This window comes from Monodon monoceros, unplaced genomic scaffold (assembly GCF_005190385.1).
Source record: "Monodon monoceros isolate NGI ecotype Baffin Bay Population unplaced genomic scaffold, NGI_Narwhal_1 Super_Scaffold_21, whole genome shotgun sequence".
Classification (NCBI taxonomy): Eukaryota; Metazoa; Chordata; class Mammalia; order Artiodactyla; family Monodontidae; genus Monodon; species Monodon monoceros.
Window position 1 is genome coordinate 68436539 of NW_021703778.1, and position 17100 is coordinate 68453638.

At 44.3% G+C, this 17100-nt stretch overlaps 2 protein-coding genes across 10 annotated transcripts in view; one reads left to right on the plus strand and one right to left on the minus strand.

Moving 5' to 3' along the window:
- The window catches only part of INTS14 (integrator complex subunit 14), a 35111-nt gene extending 27735 nt beyond the window's left edge, over positions 1-7376 (minus strand). For 2 of the 4 annotated variants that reach the window (XM_029239311.1, XM_029239314.1), the window contains exons 1-2: positions 7329-7376; positions 2528-2811 (exon numbers count right to left, since the gene is read on the minus strand). In XM_029239311.1, coding sequence (XP_029095144.1) covers positions 2528-2749 — 222 coding nt within the window. In that variant the 5' untranslated portion in view covers positions 2750-2811; positions 7329-7376. Of the gene's footprint in view, positions 1-2527; positions 2812-5511; positions 6099-7031; positions 7233-7328 lie in introns of those variants that run through there. The other 2 variants (XM_029239312.1, XM_029239313.1) reach the window with 2 other exon arrangements.
- A 112-nt stretch (positions 7377-7488) lies between these two features.
- Positions 7489-17100, plus strand: part of SLC24A1 (solute carrier family 24 member 1) — a 42168-nt gene continuing 32556 nt past the window's right edge. For 3 of the 6 annotated variants that reach the window (XM_029236853.1, XM_029236848.1, XM_029236852.1), the window contains exons 1-6: positions 7493-8635; positions 8893-8985; positions 11730-11864; positions 12846-12947; positions 15237-15351; positions 16360-16497. The gene's annotated coding sequence lies outside the window, so the exon portion shown is untranslated. Of the gene's footprint in view, positions 8636-8892; positions 8986-11729; positions 11865-12845; positions 12948-15236; positions 15352-16359; positions 16498-17100 lie in introns of all 6 variants that reach the window. The other 3 variants (XM_029236849.1, XM_029236851.1, XM_029236850.1) reach the window with 3 other exon arrangements.

The window sequence follows — 17100 nt, forward strand, 5'->3', positions numbered from 1 at the left end:
GTCCGGGAAGATCCCACATGCTGCGGAGCGGCTGGGCCCGTGAGCCATGGCCCCTGAGCCTGCACGTCCGGAGCCTGTGCTCTGCAACGGGAGAGGCCACAACAGAAAAAGGCGCGCCTAGCACCACAAAAAAAAAAAAAAAAAAAAAAAAAAAAAAAGAGCTTCCCTTTATTCTGTTCTCTCATCAGGTGAGAGTGAATTGTCCATCAAGTTCATATCTTTATTAAGTGGACCTTGAAAGAAATAATTAAAATGAAAAACGTTTAAAGACATCACAAAAATAATGACAAAATTTACTGAATACTATCATCATTCTAGGCATTTTACATGCATTTAATCATGACAACATCCTATAACGCAGCGGTCCCCAACCGTTTTGGTACCAGGCACCAGTTTCGTGGAAGACAGTTTTTCCAGACAGGGGGTGGTTAAGGCGGTAATGTGAGCGATGGGGAGCGGCAGATGAAGCTTTGCTGGCTGCCCACTCCTCACCTCCCGCTGTGTGGCTGGGGGTGGGGGTTGGGGACCCCTGCTATAAGGTATAGATAATAAATCTATTTTTATTTTATTTTAAGAAAATTTTATTTATTTATTTTTGGCTGCGTTGGGTCTTCGTTGCTGTGCACAGGCTTTCTCTAGTTGCGGTGAGCGGGGGCTACTCTTTGTTGCGGTGTGCAGGCTTCTCATTGCGGTGGTTTCTCTTGTTGCGGAGCACGGGCTCTAGGTGTGTGGGCTTCAGTAGTTGTGGCAAGCAGGCTTCAGTGGTTGTGGCACGCAGGCTTCAGTAGTTGTGGCTCACGGGCTGTAGAGCGCAGGCTCAGTAGTTGTGGTGCACAGGCTTAGTTGCTCTGCGGCATGTGGGATCTTCCCGGACCAGGGCTTGAACCCGTGTCCCCTGCATTGGCAGGCGGATTCTTAACCACTGCGTCACCAGGGAAGCCCAATTAACCTATTTTTAAAATAAGGAAACTGAGGTACAAAACAATTAGGTCACTTTCCCAGGTCTTACACCTAGAAGTGGCAGAATATAGATTTGAACCCAGTCAGTCAGACTCCAGGACTCAACCATTACTCTTCACTACCTATATAGCAATTCTTTAAATTTCAGAACTGCTGAACATCCAAGATCCTTAGTTTACTCATCTATAAGAAATCCAGTGCAATTAAAAAATGAAAAAAAAAAAAAGCTTTTGAGTCACTTAAAAAAACGTGAGATAGGGACTTCCCTGGTGGTCCAGTGGGTAAGACTCCATGCTCCCAATGCAGGGGGCCTGGGTTTGACCTCTGGTCAGCGAACTAGATCCCACATTCATGCTGTAACTAAGAGTTCACGTGCCGCAACTAAGAGTCCACACGCCAAAACTAAGAAGCCCACATGCTGCAACTGAGACTCTGCATTCCACAACTAAGGGTCTGCATGCTGCAACTGAAAGTTCACATGCTGCAACTAAGACCCGGTGCAGCCAAAATAAATAAATAAATAGATTTTTTTAAAAAATGTGAGATAATAAATGATTTAACAAAATTTTATTATTTATGTTTTAAAAAGCAAACTATACTGATCCTGGATTCCTAAACTGCCTAGCAACTATTAAACTGTTCATTTTAATTCCACAAACACTTACTGACTGCTCACTATGGGCAAGGAACTGTGCTAGGTATTGTTGGAAATAGTAATAATTTGGAGATGTCAGAAAGTAATTCTTTGGCGTATCACAGACAACACCTTTGGAAGGTAACACCTATCAATCAAGGTTTTAAAATGATTTCTTGGCATCTGTAAATCAAAGGCTATTTGTTGAGGAGGAAATATACTCCTGAATTACTCTAGAATAAGGATTTTATAAGGAAGCACTATTTTTCTTTTTTTAAAATTTATTTATTTTTGGCTGTGTTGGGTCTTCATTGCTGCATGTGGGGTTTCTCTAGTTGCAGCAAGCGGTGGCTACTCTTTGTTGTGGTGCATGGGTTTCTCCTTGCGGTGGCTTTTCTCATTGCGTAGCACGGGCTCTAGGTACATGGGCTCAGTAGCTGTGGCTTGCAGGCTCAGTAGTTGTGCCGCATGGGCTTAGTTGCTCCACGGTATGTGGGATCTTCTCGGACCAGGGCTCAAACCCGTGTCCCTTGCATTGGTAGGCGGATTCTTAATCACTGAGCCACCAGGGAAGTCCCTGGAAGGACTGTTTTTCATCTCAAGTTTTATAGAAAAGTAGAAAAGTGTTGAACCTAAAGATCCTGAACTTTAGGGGACAGGGCACTACATCCTGAGATGCTCCCCTCCCACAGAGAATTCCAGAAAACCAAAAGAGGAGGCTACAGCAACAACTCACAGCTCTAACTCATAGCTCTACCAAAGGCAGAAGGCTTACTGGTTATGAATCCTTGTTTTACAGTTATACTCAGATATTATACCCATAGATTTATCTTTAAATAATTCCAGTTCTAAATATTCAGTGCAATATGATAATACTGTTTTCCTTCCTATAAATTGGGCCCGGTACATACAATAACTCATTCCTTTTTGTACCTGTAGGGTGTTATAATCTCTTGTGAAGGGAACCATCAATTCCCAGAGTGATGAAAAAACCACCAGAGCTGTAAACTCAAGCTTGTAATTTGTGGCCATGTGTTCAAACAGCATTGTCAAACCATGGGCTGCCAGGTGCTTGCGCTGATACTCCTCGGACCCCTCGATAGACACAGGTCGGGTCATGGAAAGGGATACGTCCATTACCACCACTGTAGGCATGATGAAAGTGATCCCAGTGTTCCCAGTCAGAATGTAAACAGATAGCTATAGATAGAGAAATGCTGTAGAAAATAAATATGATTAGGTCTTGCATGTCATGGAGAGAAAAAAGTATTTTTTTAATCATAATTTTAACCTAACTTTCCAGAAATAAGTGAAGGCAAACCCCATCTAAGTTGAGGTGAGGACAAATCTGCAGGGAATTCAGTGGGAGGGAAGCAAGCAGCTTAGTTCACTGTGAGGACCACTCCTAGAACCACCCACTAAATGGCCATAAATCAAGGACCATCTTAAATGTTTCTAGTAAAAACAAAATATTAAATTCAGGGAGCTCTTGAGTTGAATACTTTCAAATCTTACACAACTTTATATAACAAACACTCCTACATCACCTCTCTGACACTTAATTTACTAAAGAACATTTCTAGTTGTCTTATGGTGGTACTTTTTGACAATCAACCATTCTTTTTGGGCACCTTCACTATCTTACTCAATACAGCAGTATTTGGGCAAGTGTTTGCTGAATTATCTTGTTGCCTAATGTCCTTTTTTAAAAAATTAAAATGAACGCAAAATATAAAAACAAAAAGTCGGGCTTCCCTGGTGGCAGAGTAGTTAAGAATCTGCCTGCCAATGGAGGGGACACAGGTTCGAGCCCTGGTCCGGGAAGATCCCACATGCTGCAGAGCAACTAAGCCTGTGCACCACAACTACTGAGCCTGTGCTCTAGAGCCCATGAGCCACAGATACTGAGCCCAGGTGCCACAACTACTGAAGCCCATGCGCCTACAGCCCGTGCTCCGCAACAAGAGAAGCCACCGCAATGAGAAGCCCGCGCACCGCAACGAAGAGTAGCCCCCACGGGCCGAAACGAGAGAAAAGCCTGCACGCAGCAACGAAGACCCAACGCAACCAAAAATAAATAAATAAAATAAAATTAATTAATTAAAAAAAAGAAAAGGCTAGTAAAGTCATAGTCCAAATTAGACAAAGCTGGAAATCATTAAGCATGACAAAAACAACAAACTGCTAGCCTCAGTAGTACTCACTGCAGATAAACGAGGCAACAGCTCTTTATCTATGAAGGAAAAGAGCAAAATTAAAGAATATGTATGACAGCTGGCAGTATCTCATGAAACTGTATAAAAGTCAAAATGTAGAAGAAATGGAGAAAACAAAGAGCTTTTTAAAATTATGGATTGAGAATTAGCATGAAGAAAACATTTCTGTGCTCAAAAATAAAGAAAAAAGTTCCCAGATATACAGATCTGCTCTTGCTGCTGCTGCTACTCTATTATTAAGCAAACTATAGTCTACTCACACAATTAAATATCATATAGCTATAAATAATTGATACATATACAGATATCAGAAATATTTATATAGGTATTAGTAACTGAGAAAAGCAGGTCACAGGCCTGTATGTATACACCGATTACAACTTCATAAAAATCATACTGCATATATTGCATATATACAATTTTGCATATATACAATTAGAGAACACTCAGGATGGACATAAACAAGTTAGAAATTTAATGTTCACTAATTTCTTTTTTGGAACTTACTTCAAAACACTTAACAGTGGCCAGAGGGCTTGTTTTAGTACAGTGTCCAACTGCAAACGTGTGTTATTCTAAAATTCCATTTGTAAGTAGGCTGTTGGGAACTCTGAGCATATTGCCTCACAGAAACAATGTTATAAATGGGGATCTGGGACTCATGTCAAGTAGGAAAAGCCTTTTTACCACATAATGGCCTTTCAAATACAAATGCCTCATGTATCCAACATCGATAAAAACTAAAGGAGATATATAAATTACTCTTCCAGACTCCTTTCCAAAATGTTTAACCATTTTGATAGAAAAAAACTAAAATGTGGGATTCCCTGGTGGTGCAGTGGTTTAAGAATCTGCCTGCCAATGCAGGGGACACGGATTCGAGCCCTGGTCTGGGAAGATCCCACATGCCGCGGAGTAACTAAGCCCGCGCACCATAACTACTGAGCCTGCGCTCTAGAGCTCGCGAGCCACAGCTACTGAGCCCACGTGCCACAACTACTGAAGCCCGCACACCTAGAGTCCGTGCTCCACAACGAGAAGCCACCACAATGAGAAGCTTGTGCACCGCAACCAGTGGCCCCGCTCTTCACAACCAGAGAAAAGCCGACGCACAGCAACGAAGACCCAACGCAGCCAAAAATAAATTTATTTTTAAAAAAAACCAAGGGGCTTCCCTGGTGGCGCAGTGGTTGAGAGTCCGCCTGCCGATGCAGGGGACACAGGTTCGTGCCCCGGTCTGGGCAGATCCCACGTGCCGCTGAGCAGCTGGGCCCGTGAGCCATGGCCGCTGAGTCTGCGCGTCCAGAGCCTGTGCTCCGCAACGGGAGAGGCCACAACAGTGAGAGGCCCGCGGACCGCAAAAAGAAAAAAACAAAAAAAACCCCCAAAATGTGCATCCTTATTCTGCGCCTCATCAAGCACAGCATGTTAAACATAATTCACTCTGACTTAGCATCACAACTCTGAACACCAATACTGCCCAGCACGCTGCTGCCCTCATGTTTTAATTTATACCAGCATTCTCCCAAGTGTGTTGCACAACACTGCCCTGGAGGGATGCGCCAAGAAAAATGAGTTCAGGTCTTATTAAAGACACTGAGAAGCTCTATAGCAAAGAATCCAGTTTGTTAACTCTGTGTTTCCCATTTAACCCTTCTCTGACCATTAGTTGATGCCATGGAACAAGTATATAGAACATACCCAGAAACACTGCCTTGTACTCAAGGGATCCAGGCTGTTGTGTTCTGTTTTGGTGCCTCCTCTTTGTAACTAAGTTTTGGACCATCATTTTGCATCCCACTTTTCTCTGTAATCATCCTCCCTCTTTCCGATTTGTTCCTTTTTGGCTACTATGAGCTGGAAAGCCAGGTAATCCAGCTTGCTAAAACTGTGTCCGAAGTCAAAGTTAACAGGCTCTGAGAGCCTGTGAGTTTCTTCTGCTGTCACGTGCATGTGCTTAGGCGTTATCAACTCGGTGCTATTTCATCTACTCAGTCTTTCCAGACCCTTTCTGGGTCTCAGCTGTGTTGTTCAAGAAGTGAGGTCCTGTGCAATACTGGTTCAACTACACTACATTAGACGATAAGCTCAAGAGCAGGGACAGTGTGAGATTCTGCCCACCAATGTCTCCTCAGAACCTATCACAGCAGTGGGCACACAGTATGTACTTGACAAATACTTGATAATGACAAGTAAACTACCTCTCAGCACCAGATGTAACATTAATTTTTTGGCAAAACACATTACAAATTTTAACTCTGGACACCAGAAACACACTTCCTCCTCTCCTCGTTCAAGCAGAGATATCAGGAACTCCTATGCCTCTACCCACGTATAGAGTTTATCCAGCTCCTATGGTATTCCCATTCAGGCACAGAGGTCTTTACGTTACTGAAAGCTGGGGATGCGGAGTACTGGCCTCATCTCTTAGGAGAATGAGAATCAGGATACACAGATTTAGATTATATATAAGAAAGCATTTCCAGCTCATGAAATCTGCTGTAACACTGGAATGGGTGACCATAGCTGGCAGGCTTGCATTCTGGGAAGACACTTATGGAGCTGGCTCTTTCTTCAGACTGATGCATTTGTGTCCACCCCCAAACACACCTTCCTAACAATGGCAAAGTCATGGGAAACCAATTTAGAACTCCGGTTGTCAGCACAGAAGTAAAAGATGGATGGATGTTCTTGAAGGATGGTTCACTCAAGTAGCCTAGGCCTGATTTAAAAAAAAAAAAAAATCCCTGCCCACACAGTCCAGCAATTTTGTGAAAACACCATGTTACTTCTCTCTTGGGTTGACTCTTACCCTAAGGTCCTCCACCCCACCCCCATAGCCTTCTCGTAAGTACAGTTTACATACAATGCTTAAGACAACTAGTGGTCTTCTTTTCTCAAGAACAGTCCACTCCTGAGAATAGCCCTTAGCCCCTTGATTTGGTCATCTCCATTAGCTACACATTTATAATTCTTCCCAGAAGGAGACAATTAGCTCGTTCATAAAGAAGTGATTCTGAGGAGTATCGCTCTTAAAGCGTGATTCCACTCGAATTTCTAGGGATCCGCTAACCTACTCTTAAGTTTGTCTGTTGGCCTCACATCTCTTGCCCGGATGAGTCCCCTCCACCGTTCCCGTTACAACTTCACCTCTAAAGTGCCAACCTGTAAACACAGAACTCCTGCATTTGGATCGCGTCTGCCTGGGGATGTATTTTTACCTTAAAATCAGTCAAAAATCTTTAAGATCTGAAAGTCTCTTATGGGAAGAGGAGGCGAAGGGGGCCTGGGTAAGGGGCCGACATCGTGGTGCTTGTGCGGAGCTCTGGCGCGGCAGAGCGAAGGGAGAAGGAAGGCAGTGGCCCGGAACTGGCGCCGCAGAGACGGCGCGGGGCGGCCACCTCGGCGGCGGAAAGGCCGGGCGTCGGCCCCGCGTTGTTCCCCGCCGCCGACCCCTTCTCCTGCAGCTCCAACAAGCAATCCAAGACAGCCTACGGTCTCCAGCGCCCTCTACTCACCCCGCGCCCATCACCGGTACGGTCCGTCACCAAATCCTTTCCGCCAGCGCGCCGCAGCCGGAAGTATATGGCCGCGCGACGAAACGGAACTCGGCGCCGGGTGTGCGCTAGGCGCTTGGGGCGGGGCTTTAAGGACGTCGTGGGTGGGGCGTTGACTCCGCGGAGAAGCTTCCCGGTGCGTCTTCCTCAGCGCTTCTCTTCGCAGCGTTTTGTCTGCGACCACCGCCACGACCACACTCCCCACGTAGTCCCCAACTGCGCCGGGCCTGGGCTGTGTTCGCCTCTTCTCTCCCTCCTCGTTCTCGGGCTCTTCCTTATTTGTTTCTGGCCTCCTGCCCACCTGCCTCTCGTTGGCCCGTGGGCTTCACCTGTCTGGGTAACCCCGTGACCAATTCACACTGTCTCCTCACTCACCTGGGCTCGTTGGTGCACCAGCCTGACCCTCACTGATATTTGCCCCTCTTCCCCGTCCCTCTTCAGACCCCTCTTCTGAACTAGTTGACAGAATCCTCTTCCTACTCTATAAATTGTAATTCCTGCCTGAGGAGTGCTCATACTGAGCTGTGTATTTTTCGTAGCTGACGTGAGCCAGTTTCCACGTCAAGGCTTTCCCTCTTGGTCTCCTCAGCCCGGATGCTCACTTTATCCCCGACCCCTTTGAGGGAAGTAGAGGGAGAGTTCAGTCAGTTCCCCTGCCTTGGCCAAGGTGCGCTGCTGAGGGATTTGCACTTAGGCTTTCCTGTGAGTCATCATGGGCCCTCGCGTACCTCACCTCTCGCCACTTGGTGTCCCCATAGCAGCCTGTGCCTCAGCGAGGTCCTTGAGGGGACAAGGAGTGACTTGCTTTCTGACCTCTTAGAGAGCTAGCAAATGCCAGCTAGAGGTAGGCCTGAATGGATGCCAGCAGGCCCCTGGGTAGTTATGGTTCAAAAAACAATGCTGTACCACATAGGTTACAAGTGGGAACAGAAAGGCCTCTAGAGGGCTTTAGGCCTTTGCCTCCTTTTCTTCTGGTTGGTGGGAGGGGGCGAGGTAGGAGGTGGGTCAAGGAGGGAGGATGCTTTGAACCGAACAACTGAGTCTGTCTGACTTGTTCTGTGGGAGAGTGTGGGCTTGTAGTTCTTTCCTGTCCCCTCCTTATATCAGACGTGGCAGAGGAAGGCGCATCACTCCATGGGAATGACCCTGTCAGCATCAGGGCCCAGGGGCAGGCAGACTGCCCTATTTGCTTCAGAACTTCTCTCCCCAACTTGGCTGGTTTCACCATCTCAAGACCCTTTTATGCTTGAGCAGGCACTGGAATCTAGGTAAGTAAGGCTGCATTCTGATTACTTCGTTGTAGTTTCTTATTCTTTCCCTAGTGGGAGGGATGTGGCCAAGAACGTGTGGGCAAGGGAATTTTCGAGCTACCCCTAATGTGATGATGACTTAGCCCTGCGGTCACTGTTCTCCTGGTAGTTCCAGCTCAGCTCCATGGACTGATTCATTACCTTACCCAGTCCTAAAGATTAAGTTTATTAGTTTGCTGATGGGTGATCACATCTTCTAGTTCTTCTGAATACAGGCTTTCAGGAGACCAGGGAAGCAAAAGGCAATCGGTTAAAACTGATGATAAAAGGTAGGACTACCAAGAGGACCACATCACTTAGGGCAAATGGTAAGTGCTTTTGTTTTTGTTTTTTAATTCTTAGTAGAATCCCATTAAAAATCAAAAGGTTGTTGAGTGAATATAAAATCAGAGAACATTAGCACAAAGAGTTAGAAGGTCTTAAAGGAGAGGTCTTTCAAGCCATAGCTGGCTAATAAATTTCTTTTTCCCACTCAAGAGACCCTTAGCATTTGCATGTTTCCACACATACATTAAAGGAAATCGGTAAACAACTTCCTTTGCATAATCTATCATTCCCTTTATTTTTTCCTGCTTTGAAACAGTAGACAGCTGTCACAGAGGCTTTGAAAGGGAGAGTGATTTGGTCTCCAGTCTGGCAGAGTAAAGGTTAGTGACAGAAATAGCAAGCTGCTCACAGAAGCCATGTACTGGGGTTCAAGGGAGGTTCATATACCCATCCAGTTCTCCAACGCACGTGTTGAAAATGTAGATTCCCAGGCCATGCTGACTGAATTGGAATTTCATGGGTTGGTGCCTGGAATCTTCATTGTTAAGTTCCCAAGATGATTTCCTTCCTCACCTACAGAGAGGAAGGGTAAGGAGTGAGTGAGTGAGGAAAAGGGGAAGAGAGAGGTTAGGGGAAGGCTTTGAGCCCACATTCCTTTTCTGTTCTTCCCTCCCTTTCCATTTTCGGTGCTGTCCTTTGCCCTATGTCTTCCTTCCTGCCTCCTCTAGTCTGGACCGTGTCCACTTCCAAATCATACTTCCAAGCTCCAGGCTATCTGCTTTCCCTCATCATCCTACCCCATTCCTCTATTTTCACCAAAGTGAAAGTCCAAAGAAATTGTAGATATGACCCTTTTGTCTTCTTAAAAATTTTTATTATTGAAGATTTTCAAACATAGACAAAGATAGGGGAATAGCATAATAAATCCCCATGTACCCTTCACCCTATTTCTACTATCAACTCAATTCTCAGTCTTGTTCCATTTATACCCCTACCCACTTCTCCCCAACATATTGTTTTGATACAGATCACAGATAGCATAACATCTTGTCCATAAGTATTTCATTATGTAGCGTAACATCTTGTCCATAAGTATTTCATTATGTATCTCTAAAAGAGAAGGATTTTTTAAATTAATAAACTTTATTTTTAGAGCACTTTTAGGTTCACAGCAAAGTGGAGTGGAAAGTACAGAGAGTTCCTAAATACTCTGTCCGCGCACACACAGCCTCCTTCACTATCAGCATCCCAGCACCAGAGTGATACATTTGTTATACTCTGTGAACCTACATTGACACATCAATATCACCCAAAGTCCATAGTTTATTATAGGGTTCACTCTTGGTGGTGTACATTCTGTGGGTTTTGACGAATGTATAATGACATGTATCTACCATTGTAGTATCATACAGAGTAGTTTCACTGCTCTAAAAATCCTTTGTGCTCTTTTTATCTCTCCCTCTCCCATGACTCCCAGGAACCACTGATCTTCTACTGTCTTCATGGTTTGCCCTTCCCAGAATGTCATATAGTTAGAATCATACAGTGAGCAGTCTTTTCAGATTGACTTCTTTTGCTTAGTAATATGCATTTAAGTTTCCTTTATGTCTGTTCATGGCTTGATAGCTCATTTCTTTTTAGTGCTATATAATATTCCACTGTTTGGAAGTACCACAGTTTGCTGAAGAATATCTTGGTTGCTTCCAAGTTTTGGCAGTTATCACTAAGGCTGCTATAAACATCCTTGTGCATGGCTTTGCATGGGCATAGGTTTTTCAACTCAATTGAATAAATACCATGGAGAGAGATTGCTGGCTTGTATGGTAAGCATATGTTTAGTTTTGTAGGAAACTGCCAAACTGTCTTTCAGAGTAGTTGTACCATTATATATTCCCAGCAGCAGTGAATGAGAGTTCCTGATGCTCTACATTCTCACCAGCATTTGATGTTGTCAGTGTTCTGGATTTTCACTATTGTAATAGCTGTATAGTGGTATCTCGTTGTTTTAATTTGCAGTTCCCTAGTGTTACATGATGTTGAACATCTTTTCATATGCTTACATGCCATCTGTATATCGCCTTTGGTAAAAAGACCTGTTCAGGTCTTTTGCCCATTTTTTAATCAGGTTGTTTGTTTTCTTCTTGTTGAGTTTTTTTTTTTAAAACATCTTTTATTGATTGATTAGTTGATTGATTGATTGATTTTTTGGCTGCATGTGGGATCTTAGTTCCCTGACCTGGGATAGAACCCACGCCCCCTGCGGTGGAAGGTGGATTCTTAACCACTGGACCACCAGGGAAGTCCCCCTTGTTGAGTTTTAAGTGTTGTTTGTATATTTTGGATAACAGTCCCTTATCAGACATGTATTTTGCAAATATTTTCTCCCAGTCCGACTTGTCTTCTCATTCTCTTGACAGAGAGAGACTTAAACCCACAACAATTACACTACCATTGTCACATTTAAAATAATTAACAATAAATCCCTAATATCAAATACCCAGTCAGCTTTCAAATATCCAGTTGTCTCATAAATATCACTGCAATCTCTTGATATATCTCTGAAATCTCTTAATCTATAGGTTTATTCCTCCATGTCTTTCTTCATTTGCAACGTATTTGATGAGGAAACTCTGACCTCCCTCTCAATCCTCCTTCAGTCTTTTCCACAGCATTTGAGAAAACCACAGAGCTTCCCCAGTCTAAAATAATAGAAAGACTCATTGAACAAAGAAGCGATTTTGTACACTTCCAGTTTCAATTAACTTCATCTCTGCTCTGTAAATAGGGGTGAATCTTATCCACCACTGGATCCTCAGGGTCTGGCACGTGACACTCGATATGCATTTGTGGAAAGAAGATAGGAGGGAAGGAAGAGAGGTTATTAGAAGAAAGGTCAAAGGGAGAAAACAGAGAAAATTTGGTGGGTACTACATTTGTCTAAGAAAGTAGAACTGAACTTTTTTATTTAGGACCCCCTCTCCTTTGAAAAATGTTGTAAACTCTAAATTTTTAAAGGCCTCTCATGATCTGGGCCTGCATCTGTCTTGCCAGGCTCACTCTTCACCCTCTTAAAACTTTGATAGTATATTTCAATGAAAAAGCAGATAAAGCAAAACAAAACTAGTTTTAAAAAAGTTATAAAAGTAATTCATTATATGGGAAAAATTCAAACAGTTTCAAAGTACATGAAGTGAGAAATTAGTGTTTTTTTCCTAGAAGTAACCACATATATCTCCTTGCCTCAAGTATGGTTCCAGCCGCTGGGTTTGAGAGATGAAGTACCAGGTCTTTTTTGTTTGTTTGGTTTTATTCATTCTGTATCTACTGGTGACAAAAGTACAGCTATTCTTACATAGTCTTTGCAAAGTTGTTTCTACCTATGTGCGTGTGTGTGTGTGTGTGAGTGTGTATATTCATTCCTTTTAATTGCTATGTAATTGACTATTGGAAAGATGTGATATCATTTATGTAACCAGTTTTCCATCAATGTTTAGATAGATTTCAGTTTTTGCCCTACAAGCAATGCTGGCAGACCATCGTTGGAGCTTTTCCTCTGAGGTGGGAAGCCACTGGAAAGTTTGGAGTATAGAGACCATGATCTCACTTACAGTTTAACAGCATCACTGTGCTGCTGTATCAGATTTACCCTCTATCCCCAGTGTCTTCACCAGCACTGGATATTAAATTTTTTAGTCCTTTTTAATTGATAAGCCAAAAAAAACCCCTCACTATTGCTTCAATTGACATTCCTTTGTAAAATCAGATTTGACAGGGTGAGTTTTACTCAGTGGGCTGTTTCACACTCACTTAGAGAGGAGTTGTTAATTGTTCCGGTACTGTGTGGATTCCTGCATGGCCACACTGAAGCCCTCTGATAGAGCCTGTCTGATCTCTCCTCTAGACCCCAGGCCCTTCGGGATGGGTACCTGACTGTGAAGCCAAAACCCTGTCTCTGAACTGCTTACCAACATGAAGTGTCACCCCCTGCAATTCCCTGCTTCAGGTATGGCTCCAGCCACTGGCTTGGAGAGATGAAATGTCATGGGATGTTTGGGGGCTTATTTTGCTCATTTCCACTAGTGACAACTGCACAGTCATTTAAAAGAAATCCTATAAATGATATAATATAAACAATTAAAACAATATAAACAAAAGCTCTTGAACTGTGACACAGTTCAGTATCTGACAGATCCAAGTGCTTCCGCACAAGTTCTCACTGTACCTCTTAGAGCAACCCCATGAGGAAGTTCGTCTTTCTTGGTTTTATAAATGAGGAACCTGAGAATGAGAGACCTGTGGAGACTTGCTCCTGGTCAGACTTGTTACTTTATTAGAGTTTGCAAAGTACTAGAAGGTCAAATTCAGCCCCTAGCCCCATTTTGTTTGCCTTTAATATTTTTAAACTGTTTTACATTGGAATGCTTATAGATGGGTCATTCATTCTTTGTCCAGACACAGCCCTTATTACTCTCCGCTGACTTTGAATAGAGCTGATTTAGCTTAATTTTATCCACCCAGGCCCTGAAGGCATTGGATTTTGCACCCCCTGCCAAATCTTGTCTAATTCCACCATGCAACTGTAGGGTCGATATCAACTCTTGAGGTAGGCCCAGAAATAAACCAGCCTCAACCACAAACCCTCAGTGTCAGGTGCAAAGCCTAATTCCTTCTCCCTCCTGTTCTAATAGAACCATGGGAAAGGCCTTGAGCTGCAGAGGGTGGGAGAGGAAAGGCCTACCTGCCATCCTGCCCAGCCCCAAAGCCCTGCCTTCCTCAGCCCCCGATATTATTGTGAGAGTCACAGCTAGATTTACCTCACCTGTCCTGCCACCCTGTTCCAGGGAGAGGATAAAATAAGACAACTTTGTAGAAAAAGCAGATCAGCTTCCCCTCCTTGATGGTGCTGGTCTTTCTCCAGCAGTCTGATCTCTGAAAGGCCGTGAGCCTTTATGAGTGGGCATCTCCCCACCCCACACATGTGTAGCTCAGGTGCTCCATCTCTGAGCATCTCCTCACTGGGATGTACATCTTCAGTCCATCAACAAATATATTAATTAATTAATTTATTTTTAAACTGAGGCACAGAGTTATTTATTTATTTATTTATTTATGGCTGCATTGGGTCTTCGTTGCTGCACGCGGGGCTTTCTCTAGTTGTGGCGAGAGGGGGCTACTCTTCGTTGCAGTGCACGGGCTTCTCATTGTGGTGGCTTCTCGTTGCAGAGCACGGGCTCTAGGCACGTGGGCTTCAGTAGTTGCAGCACACGGGCTCAGTAGTTGTGGCTTGCGGGCTCTAGAGCACAGGCTCAGTAGTTGTGGTGTATGGGTTCAGTTGCTCTGCAGCATGTGGGATATTCCTGGACCAGGGCTCGAACCCGTGTCCCCTGCATTGGCAGGCGGATTCTTAACCACTGCAGCACCAGGGAAGCCCCAACAAATAAATTTTTTGAGTGCCAGACACCGTTCTGGACTCTGAGGTTTCAGCCGTGATTAAGACAGGAGCTCACCTGCTAGTAAAAGATTAATGCGAACATTAATCAGGTTATTACACAGTAAAGCGTTGTCACAGTGGAATGCATGGAGATCTGCTTCCCACCAACACAGCCTGACTATGATCTCCAAAAGCAGAATAACAACAACAGTATCACCACTGTTAATGTGTTTTACATATTAACATATAACTTAATTCTTACAATAAGCCTACCAAGCAAGTAGTGTCATTATCACCCTCATTTTACAGTCATTGAGAAGTTAAATTCTTGCCTAAACTCACACCACTGGTACAGACAATGCTTCCACTCTTGGTTGAGCAGCAAACTTTTCTATAGCCTGTTGAATTTCAAAGTGTGCCATAACCCCATGAGAACAAGACATAAGGAACCAGGTTTGCCCCCAACAGTTGGGAGTTAGGTTAGACGCTAGAAAGAACTCCTTGGTAACAGTTAGGAGTGTATGAGAGAAAGGAATCCTTTTCTGAGTATTTTTCCTCTCCTGAATTTTCTTTTTATTTGGCTGTGCCGCATGGTGGCCTGCAGAATCTTAGTTCCCCGACCAGGGATCAAACCCACACCCCTTGCACTGGAAGTGTGGAGTCTTAACCACTAGACTGCCAGGGAAGTCCTCTCCTGAATTTTCTATATTGCACAAATAATGTAAAAATAGAGGAATTATTCTAGAAAAGAAAGATCACTCATAATTTCACCTCATGAATTGGGTTCCTTTTTCCATCTTTCTGAACCAAACTGTGAATGTGTTAGACAGTTGGTGTAACTAGATCTGGTTTTTCCTGCAGCACTCTTAAGAGGCAACGATGTGGTAACTAGCAGAGGTCAGCCCCTCTACCCAGGCTTACAACACCCAGAGTGACCCCTGGACACCCAGAGATGAAGACAGCTCTTCCACAGAGAGTGAGTGCCGCTGTGTGCTTCAGCAGAGGGGTCTGGGTACCTTCACTCAGGGTGAAATAGGGCAGGGATGAAGCTGTGAGGGATTACCTGATATTTCAGATGGAAGTAATCAAAGCAGCATGCTATCCCTGTACCTTGGGGGAAACAGAGAAGGGAAAGAGGAGCAATCAGTAAGTATCAGGCAGAGTTAGCTGAATGATTGAAATGGTTTCCAGGTGAGTGGGTAGGATCACGAGACACACCCCGCCCCCACTGCCTTGCTCCACTCCCACGTCAGTTGGCTCTGGACATGAGCTAGACGCACAATTCCTCAGGTATCTTGGGATTGTGGACAAAGGATGTTGCCGGCCATATCAGTAAACAAAGGATGACGTGACCATCAAGCCATCAGCCACTACAGCTGCCCCACACTCCCTCCCAGTGGTGCAGCCGGAGGGGAACTCAGGATGGAGATAAACAGGCTCCTGGCCCTAGATACTTAAGGTACATATCAAAGGAATAATTTAATTAAGTCCAGATGCTTGCATCTTCCCATACATAGAAAAACACTAAACTCATTAACTTGAGATGTCTAGTTTTCCTTTAACTAGCAGTAATCTTTTTTTTTTTTTTTTTTTTTTGCCGTACCCAGGCCTCTCACTGTTGTGGCCTCTCCCGTTGCGGAGCACAGGCTCCGGACATGCAGGCTCAGCTCAGCGGCCATGGCTCACGGGCCCAGCCGCTCCGCGGCATGTGGGATCTTCCCGGACCGGGGCACGAGCCCGTGTCCCCTGCATCGGCAGGTGGACTCTCAACCACTGCGCCACCAGGGAAGACCTAGCAGTAATCTTTTGATGTTCAACTACCTGGGTTTTCTGCAAAAACTCCTGTGTATCCTGGCTCCTCCCTTACCTCTTCAGAGTAGTCCCTCAGAACTATCTGAGAGGCTGTATCCTGGGCTTAAGTCCTTAGTAATTCCCCAAATAAAACATAATTCTCAAGTTTTAGGCTGTGCTTTTTTTTTTTCAGTTGACAGTTTGGGTGACCTTAAAGGGACCCAGAGCAGACTTCCCTCCATCACCTGAACTCTAGGAGGAACCAGAGCCTTGGTACCAGCAGAGGCCTCTTGTGCCCATTCGCCTCCTTGGAGAGTCCGGATGAATTTGGGTGAGTCTCTCCTGGTTCTCAGATCTCCCGATTATTGGTTGATGTTCCTGAGTTTTAACTGGCAGTGTACAATAGGTACCTGGCTACCCAGTTGAAAGATACGGGGTGGGGGGGGACCTGGTTGAAAGACATTGGGAAAAAGTACCTCCCAGCTGAAAGATACTAGGGGAGCCTGGTTGAAAGACACTAGGTTGCTCAGTTGAGTGACACTGAGCTGTCTAAACTGGGTGATTAGGTAAGAGACTGGCCTAACATCTTTCCTAAATGAGGGGCATCAGAAAGCCAGCCTCCAACTAATACCCCAGCCAGGTTTATGTATATACAAACTTAGCTACAAGTACTTACTTAATTGGGAATTAAAGGAAATCTCTCCCTGAAAATGGCCAATATGGGGATTTTTATTGTGTAAGCAGTTAAGTTAGAGAAAGCCAGCTTGATAAAACGTTTTTTCAGAATTCTGACCTTAAAGAAATAAAAGCCCTTCTAGGGAGAACTTGCAGTTCTCTCCTTGTGTCTTTGAGATGTGAAGGTTCTACCTGATATTCTTAGAGGTGTGTGTGTGTGTGTGTGTGTGTGTGTGTGTGTGTGTGTGTGTGTGTGTGT